The 27,587-nt window shown below is 47.3% G+C and overlaps 1 protein-coding gene across 1 annotated transcript in view; it reads left to right on the forward strand.

The window, feature by feature from the left end:
* Positions 1–24,695, forward strand: part of ZNF516 (zinc finger protein 516) — an 85,245-nt gene extending 60,550 nt beyond the window's left edge. Inside the window, exons 2-5 of the mRNA XM_050767597.1 lie at positions 1,893–3,341; positions 11,364–11,468; positions 12,341–12,408; positions 20,318–24,695. Coding sequence (XP_050623554.1) covers positions 1,893–3,341; positions 11,364–11,468; positions 12,341–12,408; positions 20,318–20,377 — 1,682 coding nt within the window. The 3' untranslated portion in view covers positions 20,378–24,695. The remainder of the gene's footprint in view (positions 1–1,892; positions 3,342–11,363; positions 11,469–12,340; positions 12,409–20,317) is intronic.
* Positions 24,696–27,587: the final 2,892 nt, after the last annotated feature.

Here is a 27,587-nt window from a genome sequence, read left to right on the forward strand (position 1 = left end):
AATTTATTTTGTCATCATTATTACTATTATTTTTTAAGATGAAGTCTTGCTCTGTTGCCCAGGCTAGAGTACAGTGGCATGATGTCAACTCACTGCAACTTCTGCCTCCTGGGTTCAAGCGGTTCTCCTGCCTCAGCCTCCAGGAGTAGCTGGGACTTCAGGCACACGCCACCACACCTGGCTAATTTTTGCATTTTTAGCAGGGATGGGGTTTCACCAAGTTGGCCAGGCTGGTCTTGAACTCCTGACCTCAAGTGACCCACCCACCTCGGTGCCCCATAGTGCTGGGATTGCAGGCATAAGCAACTGTGTCTACCCTGACTTTATTTAAATATTAGCCTTTAGGAGCCGGTAGGAGTTGGATAGATTTTTCTTCCTTGTCTCATCTCATCAGTTCTGCTGATCAGCCCTTACTGCTGACATTTTTGTACATGGACATATCCTTTAACATTGCGTATGAATTGCACATTAACTGCCCACTAATTGAAAACCAGCCTTAATGTGTCCCTCAGATCTGGGCAAGTGCCTTCAGTGACAGACGCTGTCTCACCTTGATGAAGAACCCCTTGGAATAGGTTTGTTACCAGTTTGATGGGATTCCTAAGTGTTATCTCCAAATATATACTTAGAACATTTTAAAGCAACATTCTGAGTTAGCAGATCCCTCCATTCTACTGAATGTTAAAAATCTCTTAAAATCTTATTTGAAAGCCAAGAACATGGGGCCTTGTCGTCGTAAGTGGACACCCACTGAGACATGGCTGTAAGAGACTGCAGATGGCGGCTGGGTGGTAAAGAATCTCGTGTTTTGTAGTTCAGAGAGTTTTAAGATATCCAGAAACACTTGTACTCCTGCCCAGTTTTGATGTCTAGATTTAAATAAACCCAAGGCCGTAAATGCAAAACACAAAACCCAATTTTTGTTACCCTGTGTTGTGTCCACTTGCAGTACATACAGTCTCTTCTGACTTTGGAAAAGCCTTAAAACCTCTGAGCCCAACCCACACCTCAGCTGTGTTTCTCCCTGTCACACACTTTCCTTAGGTAAAGTGGGAGGGTTCTGACCTCACCATCCCTTCCCACCGCAGAGTTCATCCCAGACCATGGCTCAGACACACACTCCGTCAAGGCCAAGGCCGGACCATCGGGGTGCAGAGCTTGGGGGCGGAACCCCAGGCTCATTTCTCCCGGACAGCCCACAGGTGGCGGCCTGGAGGTGGAGAGCATGGCTGCCCTTTGCTCATGCGCCTCTGGGGGACCTTGGGGCATCACGGTTTTGGGCTTGAGAACTGGACCTCACAGGAGAGATGCGTAGGGAGGGAGCCCTACGGCTGAGGTGGAAGGTGGTCGGTAGCCTGGTGGTTTCGGAGGCAGACACTGGGGTTCTTTGGACAGAGTAAGCTGCTACCCTAGCCTGCTTCTGTGACTGTGGGCTCCACTCAACTTCTCTGGTTTTCTTACCCTGTAATGAATGATTGTGAAGATTCCCCAAGAGCCCTAAATGGAGAGTTCCTTGTTCCTTGAAAGTCATACAAACCTTATACTGCTGAACAATTACTTTTTTCCCTGAGTTTTAATATGCCAGTCACCCTGTGTTAACCAGGGACAGCATAGTTACGTGTAACTAGATACACCACTGCTATTGTATTTTTTTCCCTGTGATCTTTCAGGTCATTTAAATTGAGGAAAGAAACCCTGCGTGACTCAGCCTCCTTTTGTTCTTGTCTGGGTGGCCCCTCATGGATTTTATGAGACCCCCCCCCAGACTCAAGGGTGGTTTGTCCCGCTGAAGACAGATGCGCTTGGAATGTGCTGTAGCTGTACGTGCGCTGTGTCGTGCTGTGTTCTGATGAGAAATGGTAACTTCCCATTTCATATTTTGCCTCCTCTAGGGGGACAGCCGCGCCGCTGCTGCTTTTCCGAAGAGGTGACTTCGACCGAGCTCTCCAATGGAGACCAGAGTCACAAGCTGGGAGATAACGGCTCGGAAAGAGACACCGGCGAGTCCAAGGCGGGGATCGCAGCTTCTGTGTCCATACTTGAAAACAGTAGCAGAGAGACTTCTAGAAGGCAAGAGCAGCACAGATTTTCTACGGACTTAAAAATGCCAGCATTTCACCCCAAGCAGGAGGTGCCCGTTCCTGGTGATGGTGTGGAGTTCCCTTCCAGTACGGGAGCGGAGGGCCAGACGGGTCACCCTGCAGAAAAGCTGTCCGATTTGCACAACAAGGAGCACTCTGGGGGAGGGAAGCGGGCGCTGGCCTCAGACCTCGTGCCGCTGGATTTAAGTGCGAGGTCGACGCGGGATGACCCCAGCAATAAGGAGACAGCCTCCTCCCTGCAGGCGGCTTTAGTCGTTCACCCGTGTCCTTACTGCAGCCACAAGACCTACTACCCTGAGGTCCTGTGGATGCACAAACGCATCTGGCACCGCGTCAGCTGCAACTCCGTGGCTCCCCCGTGGATTCAGCCCAACGGTTACAAAAGCATCAGAAGCAATTTGGTTTTCCTTTCCCGGAGCGGACGCACGGGCCCCCCGCCTGCCCTCGGTGGCAAAGAATGCCAGCCTTTGCTCCTTGCTCGGTTCACCCGCACTCAGGTGCCAGGGGGGGTGCCAGGGCCCAAAAGTGGCTCTTCTCCCCTGGGAGGGGTCACAAAAGCCGCTAGCATGCCTAAGAATAAGGAGAGCCATCCCGGAGGGCCCTGTGCTCTGTGGGCGCCCGGCCCCGACGGGTATCGACAGACCAAACCCTGTCACGGCCAGGAGCCGCATGGCGCGGCCGCACAGGGGCCCCCGGCCAAGCCCAGGCAGGAGGCTAGCTCCAAACCGGTGCCTGCCCCGGGTGGCGGGGGCTTCAGCAGGAGCGCCACCCCCACGCCCACCGTCATCACCCGGGCTGGCGCGCAGCCCTCGGCTAACAGCAAGCCCGTGGAGAAGTTTGGGGTCCCCCCAGCGGGGGCTGGCTTTGCCCCCACAAGTAAGCACAGTGCCCCGGACTCCCTGAAAGCCAAATTCAGCCCTCAGCCTCAGGGTCCACCTCCTGCAAAGGGCGAAGGGGGCGCTCCTCCTCTACCTCCCCGCGAGCCCCCTTCGAAGGCGGCCCAGGAGCTGAGGACTCTGGCCACCTGTGCTGCGGGGTCCAGGGGCGACGCGGCCTTGCAGGCCCAGCCCGGCGTGGCTGGGGCGCCCCCCATCCTACACTCCATCAAACAGGAGCCGGTGGCCGAGGGGCATGAGAAGCGCCTGGACATCCTCAACATCTTTAAGACGTACATTCCAAAGGACTTTGCCACCCTCTACCAGGGCTGGGGTGTCAGCGGCCCTGGGCTGGAGCACAGAGGTAAGATGTGCGGGCCCCCTCTTCCCCGGGCCACATGTGACCTCCAGAGCCACCCCTGGAAGGCCAGGGCTGCTGCCCACCTGCCTGCCCACGGCCTCTGAGGACAGAGCCAGCCTGCCCCCTCCCACTGCTGAGCTGAGAGCCACACCCTGGCCCTGGCCCGGGAGCACAGCAGATGGGAACAGCCCTCCCAGGCTCCACCGCTGCCCTGCCGGAGAACGCCTGCCTGGGCTTGGTGGTCCTCTGCGTGCTGGCCCTGGGAGGAGTCGCAAGCCCTGCACGGCTTCCTTCCTGCTGAGAGGATGTTTCCTCCACACCGACATTCTGCAGGAGCAGGCAGACGTGATTGCACTTCACGTGTTTGTCATTTTAAACAGAATCCGTAGATGTTCATTGTCCTGTGTCTCCAAAGACGAGAATATTTATGTAGTGTGATTAAGTTTTTTATATATTTTTTAATATATTTTTATATATCTGTAATTTAAAAAACACCTATTTAGTTCTCTAGTATTAGTAAGGAAAGCCTTGCAGAGGACGGATATACCATGTAAGTCTGGAGAATGGGATTTGTGCAAAAATCCCTGAAAAAAATACTTGGAAAGGGTTGCCTTCGCTTCTCCCTCTGCCTTAGCATTGCTGTGTCACAGTAACACTGAGAAGGAATTGCTTTCCTCCTGCCTCCCCGGTGCGCGCCCTGCCCTGCATGCGGCACCCTGTGCTGGAACATAAATTGAAGGTCACTCTCACTTAACGTCCAGAACACAAAGAAACCCAAGTTCTGTTAAAAACCAAAACAAAACACAGTCTCAGTTCATTACCTGAGAAGTCCTAACCATGCTTTGTTAGAATTGTTCATTGTGGCCGGGCGCGGTGGCTCACGCCTGGAATCCCTGTACTTTGGGAGGCCAAGGTAGGCGGATCACGAGGTCAGGAGTTCAAGACCAGCCTGGCCAATACAGTGAGAGACATTATCTCTAACTAAAAACACAAAAATTAGCTGGGTGTGGTGGCGGACACCTGTAATCCCAGCAACTTGGGAGGCAGAGGCAGGAGAATCGCTTGAACCCAGGAAGCGAAGGTTGCAGTGAGCGGAGATCATGCCACTGCACTCCAGCCTGGGTGAGAGTGAGACTCCATCTCAAAAAATATATATAAATAAATAAAAAAATAACATCGTAAGCCTGCGGTTTCTTAAAGTGGTTACCATTAGAAATGGCCTCTGAGAGCCAGGGCTGCAAACTCAGGCCGCTGGCAGGACTGTGAAGGGTGTGGTTCTGGGTCTGGGAGTTGAGATGTCAGCAGTGAGCTTTCCCAGATCCACCGTGGGACAATGTCCCAGTGGGTGCTGGGGTCACCTGCTGAGCTCCTGGCTTAGGCTGGGGTTTCAGAGCCAGCCTAGATCTGTGACCTGCTGGGGCCGTCTTGGCATGAGGGATGCTCACCCCAGGTGTTTTCCAGTAGGAGACATTGCAGGTCTGCTGCCGCCTTACAGATTTGCCGGCGAAGGCCTTACTTCAGCCGACCTTGTTACATTAGACCGCTGAGCGCTTGTGAACTTTTTAGGATGAGGCCGAGACCCGGACACTCGAGGGTCTCGTGAGATGTGTTGGGCTGAGGTGTGACTCGGGAGTGGGGGTCCCTGAGGCGGGGTCGTAGATCCTCATCTCTTCTCCCTGCCCGTGTGCTCTGGGTGGATGGTGTAACCTGAGGAGGCCGTCACGGGTGGGAAGTGCGGTGCAGTGCCATGTGGATTGATGGTTTGACTTTTCCCGTGTTCAGTTAAAGTGAGTGAGTTCTCTCAGCCTCAGCAGGGTTTCTCAGTTATGTAGATTATTTGCTGCAAAGTGAAAAACAAGTTTGTTGGTGGCCCTTTGACGTGATGCCAGCTCACTTCTGGAGATGTGGGTTTTCTTGGAACCCAAAGCAGAGAAGGCTGAGTGGTGAGGGTTCCGCTGTCTTGGATGCTGGGTGTCCCTGGCTGCACCTTGCCCACTCTGTCCTTCCCCTCGTGGTTGCCTCCCAGCAGAGCACGGGGGGTTTGACGCCCGCTTAGTCCACCTGACCCGTAATTTAGTCACGCGCTCACAGCCTGCACACACCCTAAGTTCTAAACCTGTCAGCTTACACCTGGAAAGTGGCATCCCCAGTTTTTAAAAGGCCTCTGAGCTGCCCTGTGGGTGGCATAGTTGCTGTTTCTGAGAAAGTAGAAGTGAGTTCTAAGGTAAGGATTTGAAATTTCGGATGATAGAATTTGAAGTCCAAAATAGGCTGAAGTATTTTCCCTTTTCTTACAGACATCTTTAAAAATAAATGGTTCTAAGGCCTTTTTTTTTTTTGGAAAGAGAGAGGTTAAATATTTATCTTTCATATGTGAAAAATACTAGTCATAAAGCACATGGGCTCATCTTGGGTTATTTATTCTTATAATGTACACATCGAGACATAGCGTGAGTCAGCAAATCTATGGTTTCTAAGTCTACTCTAAATTGGATTTCTTAAGGGAAGTGCTTTCACTTTTTTGGTCTTAAAATACACCTGTTAGTAGGTGCATTATTAGGATCCTGGCTTCCCAGGTATAGAGTACCTGAGGTCAGCCTGTCTAGATACTCGGTCAGCGCACCTGAGAAGTGCTGAGCATCTCCAGATGGGACGCCTCCGGTGAGGGGCTCGGCACCTCCTGGGCCCCTAGCTTTGGTGAACTTCCCTTGCCTGCAGGTCTCTGTGTTGAAGCCATCAGAACAAGCTGAGAGCTCTTCTATGTGATAGTCCTTTAAACCTTCAGACACTTGTCTCTTGTCTTTCCTGGACCTAGCATCCCTGCTTTACATCCATCCTCTGCCTGGTCTCCAGGGCCTTCTGTGTTTATCCTCTACCTCGTCCCCAGGACCTCTGTGTCCATCCTCTACCTGGTCTCCAGGACCTTCTGCATCCATCCTCTACCTGGTATCCAGGGCTTTCCCTGTCCATCCTCCACCTGCTCTCCGGGGCTTTCCCATCTATCCTCTGCCTGGTTTCTGGGACCTTCCCCATCCATTCTCTGCCTGGTCTCTGGGGCCTTCTGTGTCTATCCTTCTACCTGGTCTGTGGGGCTTCACGTCCATCCTCTACCTGGTCTCCATGGCCGTCCCTGTCCACTCTCTAGCTGGTCTCCAGGAACTTCACGTCCATCCTCTGCCTGGTCTCCAGGACCACCTTTGTCTATCCTCTGCCTGATGTCTGGGACCTTCTTTGTCTATTCTCTCTCTGGTCTCCAGGACCTTCTTGTGTCCATCCTCTACCTGCTCTCTGAGGCCTTCCCATCCATCCTCTGCCTGGTTTCTGGGACCTTCCCCATCCATTCTCTGCCTGGTCTCTGGGGCCTTCTGTGTCCATCCTTCTACCTGGTCTCTGGGGCCTTCACGTCCATGCTCTAAACCTGGTCTCCAGGGCCTTTGCTGTCCACTCTCTACCTGGTCTCCATGGCCTTCCCTGTCCACTCTCTACCTGGTCTCCAGGAACTTCACATCCATCCTCTGCCTGGTCTCCGGGACCTTCTTTGTCTATCCTCTGTCTGGTCTCCGGGACCTTCTGCATCCATCTTTTACCTGGTATCCAGGGCTTTCCCTGTCCGTCCTCTAACTGCTCTCCGGGGCCTTCCCATCCATCCTCTGTCTGGTCTGTGGGACCTTCCCCATCCATTCTCTACCTAGTCTTCGAGGCCTTCATGTCCACTCTCTAGCTGGTCTCCATGGCCGTCCCTGTCCACTCTCTAGCTGGTCTCCAGGAACTTCACATCCATCCTCTACCTGGTCTCCCGGACTTTCTTTGTCTGTTCTCTTTCTGGTCTCCGGGACCTTCTATGTCCATCTTCTACCTGCTCTCCGAGGCCTTCCCAACCATCCTCTGTCTGGTCTCCGGGACCTTCTGTGTCCATTCTCTACCTGGTCTCCGGGACCTTCACGTCCACTCTCTTCCTGGTCTCTGGGGCCTTCTGTGTCCATCCTTCTACCTGGTCTCTGGGGCCTTCACGTCCATGCTCTACCTGGTCTCCAGGGCCGTCCCTGGCCACTCTCTACCTGGTCTCTAGGGCCTTCACGTCCATCCTCTGTCTGGTCTCCGGGACCTTCCACATTTCCTTTCTCCATACTTGAATGTTTGTTTCTGACGCCCTTAAAGTGTTGTAGCCAGAAGGAAACCCAGCAACTTTGGCGTGGTCAGACTATTGGAAAGGTGAACAGAACACTCGTGTTTCCTGTTACAGAGACTCGATTTCTGTTAGTGCAACCCAGGACATCTGTGCAGCCTAGATTTCCTTTTTTGAGTGTTACTGAATACTGGAGTAACTACACTTTCTTAGGACTTTTTTCTTCCACTTGTTTCTGTTCAGCTGTTTATTTTTTGTGGTGTACCTGTAGTTTTTGAGTCATGAGTCTAGAATCTTGTTTCATTCCTCCCTTGGTCAAATTGGTCTTTTTGACGTGTCTTATTATACAAGTGTATCTGTACGTTCTGGTCTTCTCACCCCATGCATTTGTTACGTGTCTGCTAGGTGGGTGTTGTCTGCAGATCTAAAGGTCACAACTTTCCTGTGCGTGGTCATTGATTACATCTATTGCTGTAGCATGATTTTGTAGTTTGAGGAGGTAGAAATATGCAGAGGAGAACGGTCTCAGAGAACCGGAAGTCATCTCATGTGTACGTGCAACAGTTGTGGATGCTAGAAGTGTGATTCTGTGATTTTGCAGTGGACGTGTTCCATTTATACAGAGAACGTTGCTATTGCAGGATGCTTCTGAGACAGGTTTTATTCAGAAGTTAGGAAACGGGAGTCTCAGAGACTTCCCCGTCCCCCGCATGTGTTCGAGTGATGTTTCTGTAGATAGGGAGAGTCTAAAAACTCTACCCAAACAGTAAGAAAAGAACTATCGCTACCTCCCTTAGGGGATCCCTGACCATTTAAGAAGAAAAACTCACTGCATTTTCTGTGATCATTGTACAGTGTGACTGCCAAGTCTGTAAACATACAGGAATAGAACATAAATGACTTATTGCTACAATAGCAATAAAATAATACGTGATCTGTGTTTTCAGACCTTTTGGCCAGCCTAGATGATCTGATACGATGAATCTTAGAATAAAATTTGAAGCTAATAAAATGAGATAATTCCAGATAAAATAGATGGTATTTCTTATTAGGACTTAAAAAAAGTCATTTGTACCAAGGAGGCCTTCATATTATGGTGATGAGAGCTTTATGCTTCCTTGCAGTCTGATCTCTCTCTGTAGAGTCCTTTTCATCTCCTCTTTCTCTATGGATAGCACAACACCCCATAATGACACACAACGTTGCAGGACTGGGTGACCCCTCTGAAGTTCGCCAGGCCTTTTTCTTTCACTGTTAAGTCCACTTTCCAAACACAACCTGAATTTCTAGGTGAGAACATTTGAGCTGCGTGCTCACCAGGTGGTCTTCATTCAAATGGAGTTTGTCACCTTTGTGATTAACTCGGAATGTTGGGGTAGCTTGGGCATAACATTGTTGGCCATAAGGGCAAGTGCCCTGTCTTTAAAAAGCAAAGAGAGAGTGATACGGTGAAATGTGTGGGAAAACCATATGTGCGCGTGCACTTGTGAGGGTGTGCGCCTGCGTGAGTGCGTGTGCACGCGTGCTCATGCACCCTTAATTGAAGGAAATAAGCACAGGTGAGCGGGAGGGCTGTCCGTGTTTTCTCTGTTGCTCATTTGGATAGGAAATAGCTACCACAATTACTTGAAAAAAGAATGAGAATGACTTCATTTTTGAAAGTTCTGAATGTTAGATGACATTGCATGTCGTCATCATTAGTCAGTATTCTGTGTAGGTGTGGTCAGATTCCACCTGCAGATGCAGTCTAGATGGTACCTGGGAAAATCCAGACAACCAAAGTATTCAGAAATTTGTTTCATAGGAGCTCCACTGGCTGGTGTTTCTAGTGCAAATGAATGGGGGAACAAAATAGCTTCAAAAATCTCTTTTCTTGCCTTCCTTTCTTTCCTTCCTTCTTTTCTTTCTGCCCTTCTTTTCCTCCCTCCCTTTCCCCTCCCCTCCCCTCCCCTCCCTTCCCCTCCCTTCCCCTCCCCTCTTCTTCTTTTCCTTTTTCCTTTTTCTTTCTCTGAAGACAGAGTCTCACTCTGTCACCTAAGCTGGAGTGCAGTGGTGTGATCTCAACTCACTGCAGCCTTGACCTCCTGAGCTCCAGTGATCCTCCCACCTCAGGCTCCTAAGTAGCTAGAAACAGGCATGCACCGCTCGCCTGGATAGCTTTTACATTTTTAGTAGAGATGAGGCCTGTCACTCTGTTGCCCGGGCTGGTCTTGAACTCCTGGACTGAAGTGATCCTGCCGCTTTGGCCTCTCAAAGTGCTGGGATTACAGGCGTGAGCCACCGCAGCTGGCCCCTGTTAACTTGAGTGTTGGTTGAAATGTTTCTTCTTATTCCTTTTGTGTATGTAAGGCAATGGGAATGTTGAGTAGTCAATGGCTAAGGTGTTAAATTTCTCTGATTCATGTTAATGATCTGTCATTTAAGAAATTCAAGATGTGCCTCACAGTTCGTGCATTTCTTTATTATTTCCATAAACATCTATAGCGTAAACATGATTTTATGTTTTTACCTATTGAGCTACTCTCAATTAGAGTGAGAGAAACAATATTGAAGATTTGTTTTCAACCAGTGTGACTAAGGTGCCTTTTGTCATTCTCTTTTTTTTTTTGAGACGGAGTCTCACTGTGTTGCCCAGGCTGGAGTGCAGTGGCCGGATCTCAGCTCACTGCAAGCTCCGCCTCCTGGGTTTACGCCATTCTCCTGCCTCAGCCTCCCGAGTAGCTGGGACTACAGGCGCCCGCCACCTCGCCCGGCTAGTTTTTTGTATTTTTTTTGTTTTTTTAGTAGAGACGGGATTTCACCGTGTTAGCCAGGATGGTCTCGATCTCCTGACCTCGTGATCCGCCCGTCTCGGACCAAAGTGCTGGGATTACAGGCTTGAGCCACCATGCCCGGCCGCCTTTTGTCATTCTCTTCACTTGCTGTTCACATTCAGGTGTCAGCCTTTAGATACATAAAAACTCAGCTGCGTAAAGCAGCTTTTTAAAAAAATTATTGCAACAGGTGTGACTTTTTCTAGTTATTATTTTTTTTTCCTACCGAGTTGAGTTACTATTGCACGTGACAGTGACTCTCCCAGCCAGAGAAATGTCTTTGGAGCTACCAGCATGTGGAAAACAAGCCTTTTCCTCAGAGAGAAAAGGTGTGCAGACACACACTCTGCATCCCTTTCTAATAAAAGCCGTGTGGCTTTTTGGATCAGAAGGAAACACAAAGCCCGGCCTTTGAGTACAGGGATGTGGCAAGATCTTTGGGGAGAAGGTGGGACTTGGGGACTTCCGACCTTGCCGATGGCCAGCAAGTGCACGCACCTTGGGGGCTGCTGCCTGGTGCTTGCAGGTGTCTCCTCCCTTCTGCTGGGGGCTGCGGCCTCAGAGCCACCCAGGCAGGCAGGAGAGAGGGCCAGAAGTGGGGCCGCCCCGTGGCTGCACTCACTCTGTGTAGGTCTCCCAGGATCGCGGCCGGGTCACGGCGGGCTCTGGTCCCGCTCACTTCCTATTTTCCATGAGCCTTGTCTCTGTCACGCTGGTGTCACTCTGATTTGCCGGATGAGCCGCTTGACAGAGCTGGGTGATGGCTGGGCCCAGCCTGCAGATGCTCGGAGCCGCACAGCCGGACGTGCAGCCTGGCGGGCGCCTCCCGTCCCGGGGACCGGTTTTTAATTCGCTGTAATTTATGCATCCTTGTAGTCCTGAGAGTGCCTGGCCTGTCAGCAGAGCCGAGATGAAGGCTGACAGTTGTCACCAGGGCCTGAAGGGAGCCTCACATGATGACACGTTAGACAGACTAATGATGTTTTCCTCTCGCTTCCCTCTCGCTCTCCTGCCTCCTCACCTCCACGCCAACCCCGCCACGGCCCTGCCACCGCCACTGCCACTACCATCACCTCGCCACCGCAGGGACGCTCCGGACGCAGGCCCGGCCAGGAGAGTTCGTCTGCATCGAGTGCGGGAAGAGCTTCCACCAGCCCGGCCACCTCAGGGCCCACATGCGGGCACACTCAGGTACCGCCCTCCCGCCCAGCTGTCCCCGAGGGAAGCAGAGGAAGAGGGGCCTCTTCCGTCAGTGGCTTGACCATCCGCAGCCAGGGAGATACTGAGATTTCAGCCCCTACCAGGTTGGGGGGGCCCCGCCATCTGCCTCCGGGATCGTATACCGGCCGCCCCCACTCCACACCTGAAATGGATTTTTTTGGTATCCATGTGCCATGTGGTTTAATTTGAGATAAGCCTGTTTGCAAATGTTCCATTTTAATTAGAGAGTAACTGACTCCTCAGAAATGAATATGCTAATAAACGGCATTGCCGCCAGCACACATTTAATCAGAGTACCCTTTTAGCACCGTGTAGGCATGGTTTTGTGTCCTCGCTGGCACTGACTGGACTCTGTGGGATACGCCTGGGCCCCTTTTTACCTGGCAGGATGTACTGCAAAATCCCTCAGCCTTTATGTAGAGAGCTTGCGCCCGATCAGGCTGGAAACTGTCAGGACAGTGCAGGGGCATTAGAGAGATGGGGAGACGGGGTTCTCTATCAGGACTGTGAAGGATGCACACAGAAGCTGGTCTGATGCAAGATGACACAGGCCAAATGGTAAGTAATGCAAGAAGAGGGTCCCTTACACACACACCGATAATTAATGTTGTCAGTGATTGCTTTTTTCAGCAGCGAGGTCTGAATTAAAAAGGGCAGTGGCCCCAGGCAGCCATTATCACAGTCTCTTTACTGTAAGTGTTACGGTAAATTGGTATTTTCCAGCCACAGGCTAGGCGCTGGTGTCTTTTTTTGTGAAAGTACTTAATCTGTAATGGACTCATTTAATGTGCACGTCCTGAAGCTCACACGCTCATCTGTTAACAAACCCCTTGTTCCCACAGTGGTGTTTGAGTCCGATGGACCCCGGGGTTCTGAAGTTCACACCACCTCCGCAGACGCCCCCAAACAAGTAGGTCTCATGATGAATTGGATGTCTGGGTTTTGATGCAGTAGCTGGGAAAGGTGCACCATGATGCTCATCGCTGGAGCATGACCTCCTTTTTGTTTTTTTTCTCAAGATGTGTAAATAATCCTATACACTTTCTTGGAACGTGACCCTTCGGGGCCGTCTGTGGGCAGTCCCCGCACCGAAGCCCTCCCAGCCGGTGGTGCAGGGTCTAGGTGCGCACCGCTGCTTGTTGGTTGTGTTGGGGAGGAGGAAGTCAGGACAGACTGGCGGTGACTGCAAACACTAGAAAGTCCCTTTTTTTCCGAGATGGTTTTGGATATGAGTTTGCTTGAGAACAAATGATGGTTAACCTCCTTGAGGAACATTAATTTTGTGTTATTCTGTAAGAAAAGTTTCACGTCCAGCGTGGTGTCTTGCGGCTTTGTGCTTTGTTTCTCTGCATTACGAACACGACTGGCATGGCCGGAGTGCCTGAAGGTAGCTGTGTGCCTGTGCCCGTGATGCACCATTCCATCCAGGTGTGACTTGTGTACATACACCACTCAGTATACACGGAGTGTGCAGGACCCTTGCGTCAGCACGCGGTTCTGAGTCCTGCTGTAAAGTAGTGCGGCGCCCACAGCCCGCAGCGGGTCTCTTGCGTTCTTTCAGGGTGAGAGTGTGTATCTTCATTGCTGTCCCATTTTGCCCTCGGAGGACGTCACACCCGTGTTGCACAACCATTCTCTAAATAACATTCTGGCTTTCTCCAAAGACAAACGCTCTCCTTTGTCACTGAGGAAAGAGTTTCTTTGCCATGACAATCAAGCCTTGTCTGGGTGGTTGAATTCAGTTTGTGTCTTCTGCCCTGACAAATCTAATTGTGGGATTCCTGGTTGCTGGTGAGGATGAGGGCGATTAAGACCTCCGAGGGATCCCAAGACTCAGTATGATCTAGTGAGATCTCAAAGGAAACTCGAGAATCATTCTAGTTTATTTCTGGAGGAAAAAGGTGTGAGAGGCATGAAATGGCTTCACCAAGGGCCCGCTGCTAATGAGTGATTGAGCTGGGCTGGATGTCAAATTGACATTACCTGATTAGTGATTTCGTTTCCTTTATTGCCTTGGTAGAATTTCTATGTGTTGTTAAAGGCCTTTGCTTCACGTATTGTTGACAAAAAGCCTTGCCATTTATTACAGGTTTTAAATAATTAGCTTCTGCCTTTCTTAATAAAACCCACAGTTACCCACTACTATGACAACTTATGAAATAAATAAAACATCTTTCTGAAAACGGAATTAAACGATTTCCAAATGCACGACCTCCACTGCAGTTAGGAAGTGTTGTCCTTTTTAACAGAAATAAAACCCTCTTGCCACAAACAGTCACCGTCATGTGTTTGTGGGATGTAGTAACAGCAAGGTCATGCCGTAATTGAGAATTACAAGTTGATGTTACAACTGGAGTGAGTCCTAAGTGTTCCTGCTGGCACAGGTGACCCGTTAAACCCACCAAAGACCTGGCTTTTGGGTAGGAATGTTTGACAGGCCAGGCAGATCTATGAACAAGTTGGTGAGATTCTTCAGGAATGCATGGCAGTTTTATTTGCTGTCTATTAATTCTGCCTGAGCCCCTTTGAAAAGCTCTTGTCCTAGGGAGAAGTAGGAGATCAAATAGCAACTGATGTAGACTGTATTTTCAATAATTTCTGTGTTACTTATTGGTTATGCTGGGAGTTTATAATAATTGTTACTCATTCCTGCTTCTGATATAGAAAAGATGTAGTTTCATCATTGTCTTTGTCTCTCTAGACTAAAACGTTGTTACTTTACACTTCACACCAGCTAACTCTTAGTTTCGAGTTTACAGTAACTCAATATCGTGGTCTGAGTTAATGTATCTTTCAGACTTAGCTTATGTATTCACTGTTGGTGTGAAGATCTCAGTGGACCAGCTTCCCTTGCATTCGTAGGACAGTGACAGTTCAGGCCTTGGCATTAAAACTGAGCTAGATTTGTATGCGTCTCCTGCTGTGGCAGCCAGTTTGTTAAATTCTGTATAAGAGATCATGGCCTCTGATAGTACTTTTTGTCTTTCATTACATTTAAAGTAGCTTTTGGTGATTTACCACTGAATACTCTGGTTCTCTAAGGAAATTGCATTTTCCTTAACGTACTTTGGAACTATATCTTTAAGCATTCCCATACAGATTTGTTGCGTAGGATAATTGCAAAACACATCAGTAATAGGTAGAGGTTTAAATCCTAGGGTTCTTTGTTCTTATCCTGTAGTTCTTGTTGTTTACAGAAATCACAGTAGCTATGTTAAATTTAGAATACCTTATAGATTTATAGAAAAATATTCTGTAGTTATGTATGTCTGGAATGTGATTCATACTTACCAATCATATTCTTTTTCATATTGAGAGTGCTTTACCAACATTCATTAATATTTAAATCAGATTCTTTTCCTGTGGGCTTTAGATGCTAGGGATCATGGCTGTGTTTTTTTTGGATCATGCAACACTGTGTATTCATGCAGAAATTATTTGATGTGACACTTAAAGTCAATGGACTTTTATAGATATACATAATAGATGCTAAATTATTTAATTGAAATAGCATTTGGAAATTGCATTTTATAATAATGTATTCACTCATTAACAATATTTATTGACCACCCATTGTGTGCCAGGCCTGTACAGGGTGCTGGGGAGACAAGAAAACCATTTTTCCTGCTTCTCTGGTTCCAAAGGTCCATGGGTGGCTTAGACAGGAAATAGGGCAGAGCAGGGCAGCGCTGTGACATGGGAAGGGTCCTGTCATTGAGGCTGGAGGCGCTTGGAAGACTTTGGAGGGGCAGAGGGATGGGCGTTCCTGAAGAGCTCAGCACGTGGAAGGCCCAGAGTGGAGGAACACATTCCACTGGAGGGGCTGGGTGGGGGTCCGCTCAGGGAGGGAGAGCCGGAGTGGGTGGGCAGAGGCTCGGGACTAGGGTCTAGGGAGCACCAGGTCTCCTTGCTGAGACTCATGAATTTCTTCCCATGGAGGGTAGAGAGCCCAGGGGCAGGACGGACACCGTCAGAGTTGTAGCGTGAGAAGAGTGAGCAGGTCACACGCCACAGAGAATGGGCTTTGTGGTTCCTGGTGGCAGGAGCAGCCCTTGGGAGGCGCTTCGCTTGATCCCAGCGAGAGACAAGGTGGCCTGAGCTGGCATGGGGCTGGAGAGAGCGGGTAGATTTGAGAGGTAACACAGAGGGATTGGGTGTGGGAAGCGAGGGACAGGAGGGAATCATATTGACCCCAGGTCTGGCTTCAGGCAGCTGGCCCCAGGCATGATCCATTTCCCTGAGGCTGGAAGGAGGAGCAGGGTAAAACATTTCCAGGTGGAATTCAGGGTAAGTGAGAGCTTCGTGGAAACCCAGGTAGGAATGTCCAATAGGCAGGCGAAGAGACGGGTTTAAAGTGGAGAGGAGAGATCCTGGCAGAGACTAAATATATCTAATAGCTATCAACATGTAAATTCATTCAAGGTCAGCCAGTGCTACTTTTAGAGACCCAGATAATATAAATTACTAATCTCTTGGGCTATTGAGTAGAGGCTTTAACATTGATCCTCCACCATAGACATATAATGTAACCTAAGTTTCCTTATCTATAGAATAATGATAATGGTGCTTATTTTGTATACTTGCTGTGGAAATCAAGTTAGAACATACACCATGAAGCACACATTCAATGTGACCTCGTCATTTATTCTAAAAATAAGCAATTTTCCTTAATAACTGGAGGAAACTCACATACTTGGAGAGCATTTCTGTGGTGAGCTCACATGTGAACACATCTACACACATAACGCCTGTGTGGACAGATGACTGTCATTGATAAGCCGGTTAGTAGATTTTGCTTATGAACTCAGTTTGACGGCATGTTTTCTTTACTTGGTGTCTTGTGGCTTTGTTGGAACCTGCCAGCATGCTTCTCTTTGTTTTGTTTGGTTTAAGAGACTTGTCGTTAATTATTCATTAAAGAGAGGATGCAGGAAAACTGTGAGTTTGAGAAAAGTATTGTCAGGATAGGCATAGTTACCTCGTTTGCTACATTCTGTTCAAAAGCCCTCCGGTTGGTAGACAGACATTGCTGGTTTTTGTAGAACAATTGCCCTTACTTTGTCATATTAATATTTGAATATTCTATACTGGAAAATTCTGAGAAATCATGATACACCGTCTATCTCAGCGACACAATTCAACAGGCACGAGGGCCAGGTAAATCTGCTGAAATTGATTTATTTCACCGTAGGTCAGAATCAAGAATAAATAATTAAATTAAAGTCAGTTTAATTCATCAGCACACACCTGAAGCTTGAGGAGAAATAAAGTAGTTTCCTTTCGTGGTGACACTAGTAGCAGTCTTTTTCAGCACATGCACTGTTTAAACCTCTTCCGTGTTACAAACACTTACTTTAAGACCGCAGAGGACGTCATGAAAACCAGATAGTCAAGCAGCCACTTCTTTCTGAACACCTTCCTTTGGTAGGCGGTGAGGGTGGAAAGGATGCCTGGAGCCTTGGAAGGCAGAGATGGAGGATAAATATAACAGGGCTCCCCGTAGGCTGTGGATGCTCACAGCACGCCCGTCTAGGCATCTCACTCTTTGGCCTCGATCGTAGACAAGCTGGAAGGAAGATGGTGAGAGGGTCCGGGCCCTGGGCCTCAGGAGCCCAACTGTGAGGGCATCCGCCCCTGTGGCTGATTCTTCCAGCCCAGCGGTGGCCCTGGTGCTTGTCCTTGGTGCTTTTACTGTGTTTTGGATTAAGATGGTTCTAATGCCAAGGACTGCTGATCCTCCAAATCAAATTCTAAATGAGGGGAAGAGCTCATGCATGTTGTCGTTTAAAAGATGCTTGGTCATCCGTTCAGCACAACTGAATAAATGTTTAATTTCTAGTAATCATCAGTATTCATCATTAGAAACACTTTTTGAAAACAATATGTTGAAATCTGGGTGTTTTGTCCTGTGGATGTTAGAGGAAAAACTAGGAAGTTTCTCTGGTGTTGCAGATAAATTGATTTTTTTTGTTACATTGTTGTTAAACATTAGAAATTAAAATGATTTTTGAAACCAAGAAAAATTATTCCCCCCAACCTCGTGGTTTTGGGATTTATTAAAAGACCAGCATGACTGCTGAAATATGAAATCTGGTGTTTTGATTTGTTTGGATTCCTTGCCAGAATTTAAAGACTATGATTAATAGTTTATTTCTTATTATTCTAAATGTTATTTAAAAATAGTTAAGCTGGATAAATAATTCCATTAATCAAAATAACAGGAAATGAAAAAATAAATGGCGACCTAATTTGTCTCATTTTTAGCTGTGGCTATTATAATGCAAATGATGGAGAAATCACGTAGGTTGGTACATTTGAATATATGCATAATCTATTTTCAGTATCACTTTTAGAGTCTCAGCATCACAGATCAGAGTTTGAAATTCAGCTCATTTGCTTAAGCTTTTCTTGTTTATTAAACCAAACAAGCATCTTAAAAACACATTTTCCATTTTCTCTAAATAAAATATGCTACCAAAAATCATGAATTAGACCTGGTGACTTATCCAAAATCACCCCAGTCGCATAGCCCTTGTTTACGGCTTGTTGGGTAAGGTTTTAGTCAATAAAGCATCGTGCATAATTGGTCCTCAGGCACTTAGCATTGCCTGCGTGGCTGACCGCAAGCCCTGTTTATAGGCTGACCTCCCTCTGAAGGCTGAGAGGTGCCCCGTGTGTCCTGGGGCATATGGCGGGTGTTTTGTGTGCAGGCCATCGATCCACACCCACCACTACATACACATTTCCCTTGCCTTACTAAAAGAAAGAGAAAGTAGACCTCATAAAGTTCCAGTAGTCAATATCCATCCCTACAACACGGAAATACCTTCCAGAAAGATAGTATTTCTTTCAGCATTACTGAAAAGCCCACAATTCACCGCTGCAAAAAAGAAAAGCGCAATCTTCTAAAAGCAGGCTTCCCATTTTTTGACTGCTCTTTCCCTTTCCGGAGGACAAGGCGATGTGGATGTGCTCAAAAGATTACAGTGTGTCCACTTAATTTGAATATTTCTGTGCCTCCTTTCTTCCATGTTTTATTCATTTCTTAAAAATGCTCTGGGGCTGCTTTATTGAATAATGACATGGTGGCCTCTGGTGAATCAATAACTTAAAACAACTCTCTTAAAAAATGAGGTATTGGAACACATCCCTTCAATTATGAAGAGACAATAGGCATCTCTGCATCTGGATTTGTGAACACAGTTTAACCACCTAGTTGTTTGGTTTATCCGGACTTTGCAGTGCTTCCAAAACAAATATTTTTAAAGCCGTCTGAGCCCTGTAATGTGAAACGTTAGCCCGTCATGGACAGAGAGGCCGTCTTCCTGTCGCCTCTAGAACAGTCCGTTGAGGCCTAACCCAATGCAAGTCTGTGACTTCTGGTCCAAAGGAAGAGTTACCCAGGTGGATGTGCCCTGGGGGTGCCGTCCATGTGAAATCTAGGCACACAAAGCCCCTGTGTTCATAGGCACCCCCTGACCACTTCTTACGGTCCCTGACGTCTCTTTTCACTATGCAGAGACGGTCAAGACCAACCACCCAACAGCTGACTGTAACTCCCAGTTTTCTTCCGGTAAACACAAGACCATTTTCCTTCCCGAATGTATTTGGAATTGGTTCTTGGTGAGCCCCGTTGATGATGAATACTTCCCGTCAGAACCTCAGAGATCTCTTCACAGCCTGATGTCGCTGTACAAAAATGTAAAACAATCTTTCTCCGTTTACTGCAGGAAATCCACCATCTACTTAGGGAAGTTTTATCACATCTCTCATTCTGTTACTGTTTCCAACATTTCAAATAAACTGCTGTCTCCACCACTGCACCCACCTCCTAAGCCCTCATAAAATTTTGTCGAGTATCTTTCTCTCTTCCACTGCATGTCAACTGGTAGATGCCATGAACACAGAGCCAGCTGTAAGTAGGAGTTTTCTGGAACTATTAAGAAAAGCCTTTAATTCATTATGTCAACCAGACCTTCCCCCACTCCGCCATTATTTCTGGGGTTCCTATAGGTCTAGCTGGAAACAGTTAGAATTTTACATGAGTCCCCTGGTTTATGTATGCATGTTAATTTCTGGTGGTCAGTTTCACTTCAGGATTTTAGCTGAAGGTTAATGCAGTTAAGTAAGATAAATCTGGCCATACTGTTTTTGTCCTCAGATTGTAAACGCTATTGTTCAAACAGGGATGCTTCACATGTCATTGGAGAGCATTCTCTGAAAGCTGTGGACCTCCATTTATGCTTGGTTTTCTCTCGCAGTTCACTGTAAAATACCCCTTCCCTTTTTCCGGTGTGGTAATTGTTTATGGAAATGGGTGAAAACGCGCTGAAGTTCTGACAGACGTGTGTGAGAGCCGTGCTTTTCTTTTTGTTTGTATGGCCCCAAATTCAGCCTTGTTTTGGAACTACCGTTCACTTGTAAATCCGCTTTGTACTATACAAATTACAATCTGGCTGCCTCCTCATCTTGCCAACTTGTAACCTTCTCTCCAGAGCTGGTTCAGACATTATCATCTGCCATTCTTACATGTGAAACCATCAGAGAAGTCTAATGATCCTTTCTAAATCACACTGGAAATGATTCTTTTTCAAGCCGCCTCTCTTTAGGGCAGCAAGGCACATTTAAACTTACTTCATGCTTATTTTATAGTATGAGTTACAGCTCAAGTCAGGTCTTTGCCTACTTGGTTGGCTTGCTCTGTGAAGGTCATTGTTTGTGTTCTTGGATGTTGATTAGAAAATTAATAGGAAAAATGCATTTAGAAACCAGAAGGCAGAAATGAGCTTTTCTCCTGTTCTTTCCTTTTTCTCACCCAGGGGAGAGACCATTCTAACACAGGTACCGTCCAGACAGTGCCTCTCAGAAAGGGAACCTAAAGGCGTGTTTCCGACGCACCCCAGGTCCCCGTAACGGCCATTAGCAGTACCCTCACGATGTCCCAGCAGCCTCCCACCTGTGACCTGGCCACTCCACGGAAGAACAGCCGGAGAACTCCTGAGCAGACACCTCACATCCCGAGCCGCTGCGCTGGAGTGGAACCTGAAGGCAGATGCCTCTCCTTGTTAAACGTTCAGAAATAAATGAAGATGCTATACTCTAGAAATACATGTAGATACTATATACACATTTACGTGCTCATCGCCCATAGTCCCATATTTTCTTATAATAAACAGTAGTACTGGCAGGCACAGTAGGGGCACAAGGCATCTATCTTATTCAAGACAAGTTTGAGACACTGGAAAAAAAGATACTTGTTACGTGTGTTGGACAGAGTGGCGAGGCTGAGCACTGTCACAGGGGCCTCCCATGCTAAGAGGGACTGTGGAGATGATGTCAGCAAAAACCGTGGTGGATTTGAGGTTGATCGAGTATTAATACTACTGCCTCTCCTTGTCTTAGTGGGTATTTAAAATAGTAAATGAGAGAGGGGAAGGTTCAGGTGCTGTGGGAAGCAGGCTTGGTGGAGGGGCATGATGATGGGACCCTCATGCTGGTTCCGTCGCACTCTCCCTGGGGGCCGTGTGCCTGTTCCATTCCTTCCACCATTCGAACTGAGCGAATCTGGCAAAGGCGACACGTCTGTGGGAATGTGTAGATTCTGCCTCGGAAGAGAGCTAGTGGAACACTAAGAAAAGCAGGCTTCTTGTTTATTCTCAGGACCTTTTTGTAACAGGGCTACATTCTGCAAACTGCTTACAAAGGAAGACTATACGTCTTAACAAATTATTTAGCCACTGAGTCCTCCCGATTCGGACCTGTTTTAGTAATGGCAGAAGAATCCCTGAGCAGGTTCAGGGGCCCTAGATAACTAGGGTGCTGAGCTCTGGCACCTTCTGTCCCCACTCTTTGCCTCCCCGCCCCTTCCCTGAGCCACCCCAGCAAGTGGGTGTGTGTTCTCCCTGGGCCTGGTGACCTCCACAGGATGAGTAACTTCGTTCATAAAGGGTGGGGATCACCAGCCCCTTGGGTGGGGACGGCTCTATATACCTCTTCCTCAGTAATGCAAATGCGAGTTTTTGTGGTGGGGGTTAAGGCCCATAACAAAGGATCTTAAACCATGCAGTGTACGCAATTGAAATTGTATTCCACAGATATAAATATTTTCTTTTCCCATTGCCGTGACACTATGTGTGATGGTAATATTTCTGAGAGTTTCAGATTTTTGCACATATGATTTTATGCATTATCAAAAGTTACTGCTGCCTTGAATGAAAATGTTCTGTGAAATTTTTTGCAAAAGCTTTACTAGGTTTTTTTTTAATTGTGAAATTTTGTAAAGGCAGGAAATGGATTAAAACGAGCATGCTAAATATATTTTTCAAAAAAGCAATAATTTTACATGTACAGAAATTATCCTAACCTTTAATACTGGTGAGAGCAACAGTTTACTTAATACAGTAATGGATTAGTGCAGTTTTTGTAGACAGTGGGCTTCTGATACAAAGTCTTGTTTAAACACACACACACACACACACACACACACACACACACACACACCCTAAAGTGTGGGTTTCCTGTTCTAATGATTTGTTGAATATTATTATTATTATAATATTATTATTATTGTTGTTGTTATTGTTATTAGTTAATGTTTGGTTCTGGATTCTACTTGTTACTGAGTTTAAATTACTTGACGGTTCAGGTTACTTTGCAACACTTTCAAACAATGCAATGTAACTGGCTAGCTTATATATATATATATATATATATATATTTTTTTTTTTTTTACTTATTTTTTTCTGATCCTTTTACACCAGATATGTACGAAAATGATCTGTTCTGTGGGTGTAATTAGGAATGTCCATGCAGATACAGTTAAGCAACTGTAATTGGCTGTTCTGTAAAGTTATTTTGAGCAGAGTTGCAGACACACATCCCTCTGTCCACCTAAGAAATCAGAAGACTCTTGTGTTGATTTATGTTTAATCATTTCAGTAGTTTCCCCACAGTGATCATTCTGCATTTTCTGGCTTTTGTTTTCTTGGCCGGAAGTGAACGGTGACTGTTAGGAATGTCAGGGACTAGCGGCCCAGTCCTGTTTCTCTGTGTTTTAGTTATTAAAAAGACATTCTGGACCCAAAGTGACACAACAGTGTAGTCTACATTTGTACGGTTTCAGAAGCGGCATGGAAAAGTGCAGTTGGCCTTTGGAGCTGGAAGTGTCTTGCTGGCGAGTCTCCATCCTGGAGAGTCTGGTGGGGAGTGGGCTGGTGCTGGGGCCCCGCCGGCCGCGGGCTGGATCCTTCCTGGCTTGCAGGAGAGCAGGCGTGGAGGACAGTCAGCTTGCGGGGCCGCGCAGGGTGCAGAGTGCAGAGTGCAGAGTGCAGGAGGAAGGTTTTCACCCAGCTACACAGACCGGGGGGGACACCCCCAAGAATGCCATCCCCTGAGGCCAGCTGTGGGCAGGCCGAGGTGTGTGGTCCCTTCCTTCACCAATCATCAGTATTGTATTGGTTTGTTAATTTGTTGATGTCAGTTCGGTCATAGTATTTAATATGATTTGTGTTTTCTTATTTATTTAGCCACTGTTTGATTCCCTTTTTTTTCCGAATGGTAATTTCTGCATGATACACTTCTGTACGTTGTCTTCTGACTGTTACAGACTTTCTACTACCTCTCCCGATCTGCTGTTTCCTTGTTTCTTAACAGGATTTTTTACAGTGTTGCGTCTAATGTAACTTAGACAATAAAGGGTTTGGTTGTCTACACTGCAGCTTCTCTGTGTCTCTCCCCTGCTTTCCGCTCGCTGCTTCCCCCTCTGCCCCTGCTGGGGCCTGGCTCCACCCTGGCCTGCCTTCCCACACTCTTCCTGTTTCCTGCTCACATCTCTTCCTCATTTTTGCATTCAAATAACACACAGCTAATGAGCTTCTAAAAATCTTTCAGGTTGTTCACTTGTATCCCTTAATTTGAAGAATGAATATTTAAATTCTCTCAAAAGTCAGCTGTTGAGGATCTTCTCTGGGAAATCAGCCACTGTACCTGCCTACCTTTCTGCCTGGTCCCGGAAGGCCTTATTGTCATCTTAGACGGACAGATTCCGTTCTCAGCACCATACGGACTTGGCTTCAAAGCCCGGTGAATTTTGCCTTTGAGGCTGTGAAAAGTATTAAATGTTATAAGAGGTTCCCCAATATTTACTTATTTATTTTTTAAGCCAAGAATGACACTGGTTTCCTGAAAAGCAGGTGCTTCAGGAAGTAGCAGTTGGGAGTTGTATACAGTTACTTCGTCAGAGAAGGGAGCGCCCAGTATGACAGGCCACCGCCCCTGATCTGGCCACTGTGCACAGGTCGCTGAGGGCACGAGAACACCTCTGCAGGGGCTCCGGCACATGTGGGTTTCATCATTTCACACGCCTTCAGGGCGCAGGGTTGAGCGCGGGAAGGGGAGCTTCCTCTCCAGGGGGCCTCTCCAGGGGGCCTCTCTGGTCGGCCTCTGTTCTTTGGACAGAGAGACAGGGTGTGGCTTACGGGGTCAGTAGTGATGCCTTCTGGATCAAAGAAAGTGGGTGCAGTGCTTAGTCCGCTGTGTGGAAGAGGGCACCTCCTGGGCTTTCGTGGCTGGAGACTGTCTGCCAACATTCCTTCCTTCAAACTAGACAAACCCTCCTCTGCCACCCCCAGCACATTCTCAGAGGTTTCCAAGCTGTAGAAAAGGGAAGGAAGGAAGGACGGCATTCATATAGCTTTACTTTCCACTTCAGAACGTCTTAAGTAGCATATGTTGTTTTACTGCTTTTAACTTGGGTGAGTTCTAATTTCAGAACGTTTTGTTCACTGAGCAAAAAAAGATGCAACCACCACAGGCCAGGACTTCAAGTGAGGAGGACGCCTGTGTTTGCCGTGGTTGGTGGTTGGTGGGAGCCCGCTCTGGGGCCCGGTAACATGCCTGTGGGAAGTGATCCAGGGGCCACCCGCCCAAGGGAAAATGTTCATTCTTCATCAGCTTTGCTAATTCTACTTTGAGGCAGTAAAATGCAAAAGGCCATAGAATTTGTATTTCCTTTTTTAAAATACAATTTATAACATTATATTTTGTACTCTTTATATTAGAATTTGTAACTAGATTGATGTATTTAACTCTATTTCTGAAAAAGTAATTCAATGTTTTAGTTGTGTGATAAAAATATTTAGATAAAACATATTCATTCTATTGGAATTTGAAATAAATAAAAACATCTTGGAGTTCTGAGATTTGTAAGACATTTTTCCCCAATTTCAGAGGGTGGCTTACATCGTTTGACAGCCCGCTTTGATCTGTGGTTATTTATTTTTGTTGGCTGAACATAAACCAAAGTGTTAATGCTCTTTATTTATAGAAGAATTTTAGGATGATTCACAAGATCGTTCATCTGAAAAGATGCCCAGATGGCCCGAGTTTTTTTTTTTTTCAACTCTTGTGGACTCCGGGACATTCACTGTTTGTAATGGAAGATGCTGTGTTTTTCTCAGTTTTTTTCGCAGCACCTCTTATTTCCCCACTGAATACACTCACTGTTCTTACCCTTGCACTGTCACCCATACAGGACGTATAGGGATGGACGCAGAAGGAATTCTGACTCAGCCACACCTGGAGGAAAATACTGTGTCAAACGTGGGGACACAGAGGGGCTGGCACTGTGATTTGCAATGGTTTACTGATGAGACAGCAAAAATGAGACAGGACCATCAGATGCAATAAAGATTCTAATTTAAAAAGATAAAATGTGTTTTTAAATTAAAAGATACAACTGTGTCTCTCCTGGCTGAAGAAAGAACGGACTAGATAAGTTCCTGAATGTGGCTTCCCAGATGGGCTGGGCAGGAAATGGAACTTTGAACAGCAGTGGGCGTCCCTCCCCCCACCCGAGCCTCTAGCCCTCTGCGCCACTCTGCGGTGAAAATGCTGCTTCGGAAGGCCTTTGATGATCCGAAAGGCCTTTGCGTCAAGTGCAGAGCTTGTCTAACTCAGCCGAGGTTTATGCCTCACTGTTCAGAACCTCCTTTCTCTTGGATGGCTGGTTCTTCTGAGAAGGGCGTGCATCTGAAACGAAGTGGCAACACCAAAGTCCTTAATAGGTAGCTGACATTGAAGCGAAGGGCTAAGAACACTTGTGCTAGGACAAAACAAAACCCTGGCCTACATCTCCCTGTGTCACGGGACATGGTCAGTTCCCCCCCGTAGCACAGGAGCTTACTGGTGTTTGCTATAGCTGCATCCCAGACCCTTTGGTTCCACAAGTAACCAAGCTGCTTCCCCACGGAATGCAGTTTTACGTCCTTTATCCGCCTCCTGTTCACCCAGCAGTGAGGGCGCAACGTCTACACCGGCTGCTCTGGAGGTCTCGCTGGGTGGGAAATGGGGGAAGGCAGTGGTGCGCGGTCTCCGTGTCTGCAATTCGTCCATGTCATGCTAGGCGCAGAAGCTGGGGATCGTGACGCCCCCCCACCCCCAACAATCTAAAACCTTAATACATTCATCCCAGCACCTTTACTTTCCCTTCCTTAGCTGTTTGAAAACGGTGGTGCGTTTCTAATGTGTGTTACTAATGTTCTCAATCTTAACCTTTTAAAAGGATACTATTGTAAAATTACAGAAAGAGAACGTGAGATGCCCTGGTCTTTACCAGTGTGACAAGTTCTTGGGATGTGTGATTTCCTCACTGTCCGCCGAGGCACGGGGGCTTATGATGGCTTTGAGGAAGGGGAACTTCCTTAGGGATCTGGCGCAGGTTGACGGTCACACATCCCTCTCTGATTTCCTTATGGGTGGGAAAAATGTAGCGAAACAATTGCAACGAGAATGCTGTCTCGGTCCTTTCAGGCTGCTATCACAAAATACCTAAGACTGGGCATATTTTTTGCTCACAGTTCTGGAGGCAGGGACGTTCATGATCAATGTGGTGGCAGCAGGTTCCGTGTCTGGGCAGAGCTTTTCGCTTCATAGATGGAATCTTCTTGCTGTGTCCTCATGTGGAGAAAGGCGAACGAGCCCCCTCGGGCCTCATTGATGAGGGCCCTGATCCTACTCCTGAGAACTCTGCCCTCATGACCCTGATCACCTCCCGAAGACCCCACCTGTTTATACCAACCCATCGGGTATCAGGTTTCAACGTAAGAAATTCGGTGGGAACACAGACATTCAAACCGTAGCAAATGCTCTCTCCTGTTTTCATTTTTCAACTGACGAAGATGTGGAGATTCCCATTCCAAGTCCTTGGGTGGGTTTTTCCATCTGCCAAGAGTAAATTCTTAACTTCATTGCCAACAGTTTCAAGTTTTAAAGGGCAGGAGGACAAGGGGACTCCATCTTGCTTTTTTATGTGCCCAGATTTGTCCACGGAAGAACAGTATTCAGGTCACAAGCATGAGACCCACTTGACTCCGTACATCAATCTCCTTATGTCCTGCTCTTCCATTCATAAGAGTGGCATTGATGGACCGAATGTTCCCAGGACAGGGTTACTGGATCTAAAGGGAGGGTTTAAGACAGACTTCACAAAATTAGGTGAACCGTTGTGAAATATTTGGAGGTCTGGTATGGGTATTTTGATTATAGAACTGTCGATGTGTGGTGGAAGGAATAGGCTGACACTGCCTCAACATAAAACGCCACCCGTGGGTCAGGCTGTGCAGCAGATAACTCGCCCTGACCCTGCGTCCTAGCAGAAACTCAACATTCATTTTTAAGGAATACAATATCAGAGTCCTTACTCGGAGAAATAAATTGGAACCAGATAAACATGCAAGTTTCACTTAATTAGAAGATCTTAGGCTTCTTTAAAACTGTAGAAATCATACAGAAAGTTTTCAACTGTATGAATTTGCTTAACAAATTCTGTGCCATATAGTAAGCACTGAAATAGGTGCAGGCATAGAAAGATGAACAAAACGGAACCTGCTTTTTGGGCTGTCACAGTGGAGGAGGAACATGGGTCTAAAAATGATGAGTTCTAGGCCAGGCACAGTAGCTCACACCTGTAATCCCAGCACTTTGGGAGGCCGAAGTGGGCGGATCACGAGGTCAGGAGATGGAGATCATCCTGGCCAACATGGTGAAACCTCGTCTCTATTAAAAATACAAAAATTAGCTGGGCGTGGTGGC

The sequence above is a fragment of the Macaca thibetana genome, chromosome 18, assembly GCF_024542745.1.
Source record: "Macaca thibetana thibetana isolate TM-01 chromosome 18, ASM2454274v1, whole genome shotgun sequence".
In the NCBI taxonomy this organism is placed as follows: Eukaryota; Metazoa; Chordata; class Mammalia; order Primates; family Cercopithecidae; genus Macaca; species Macaca thibetana.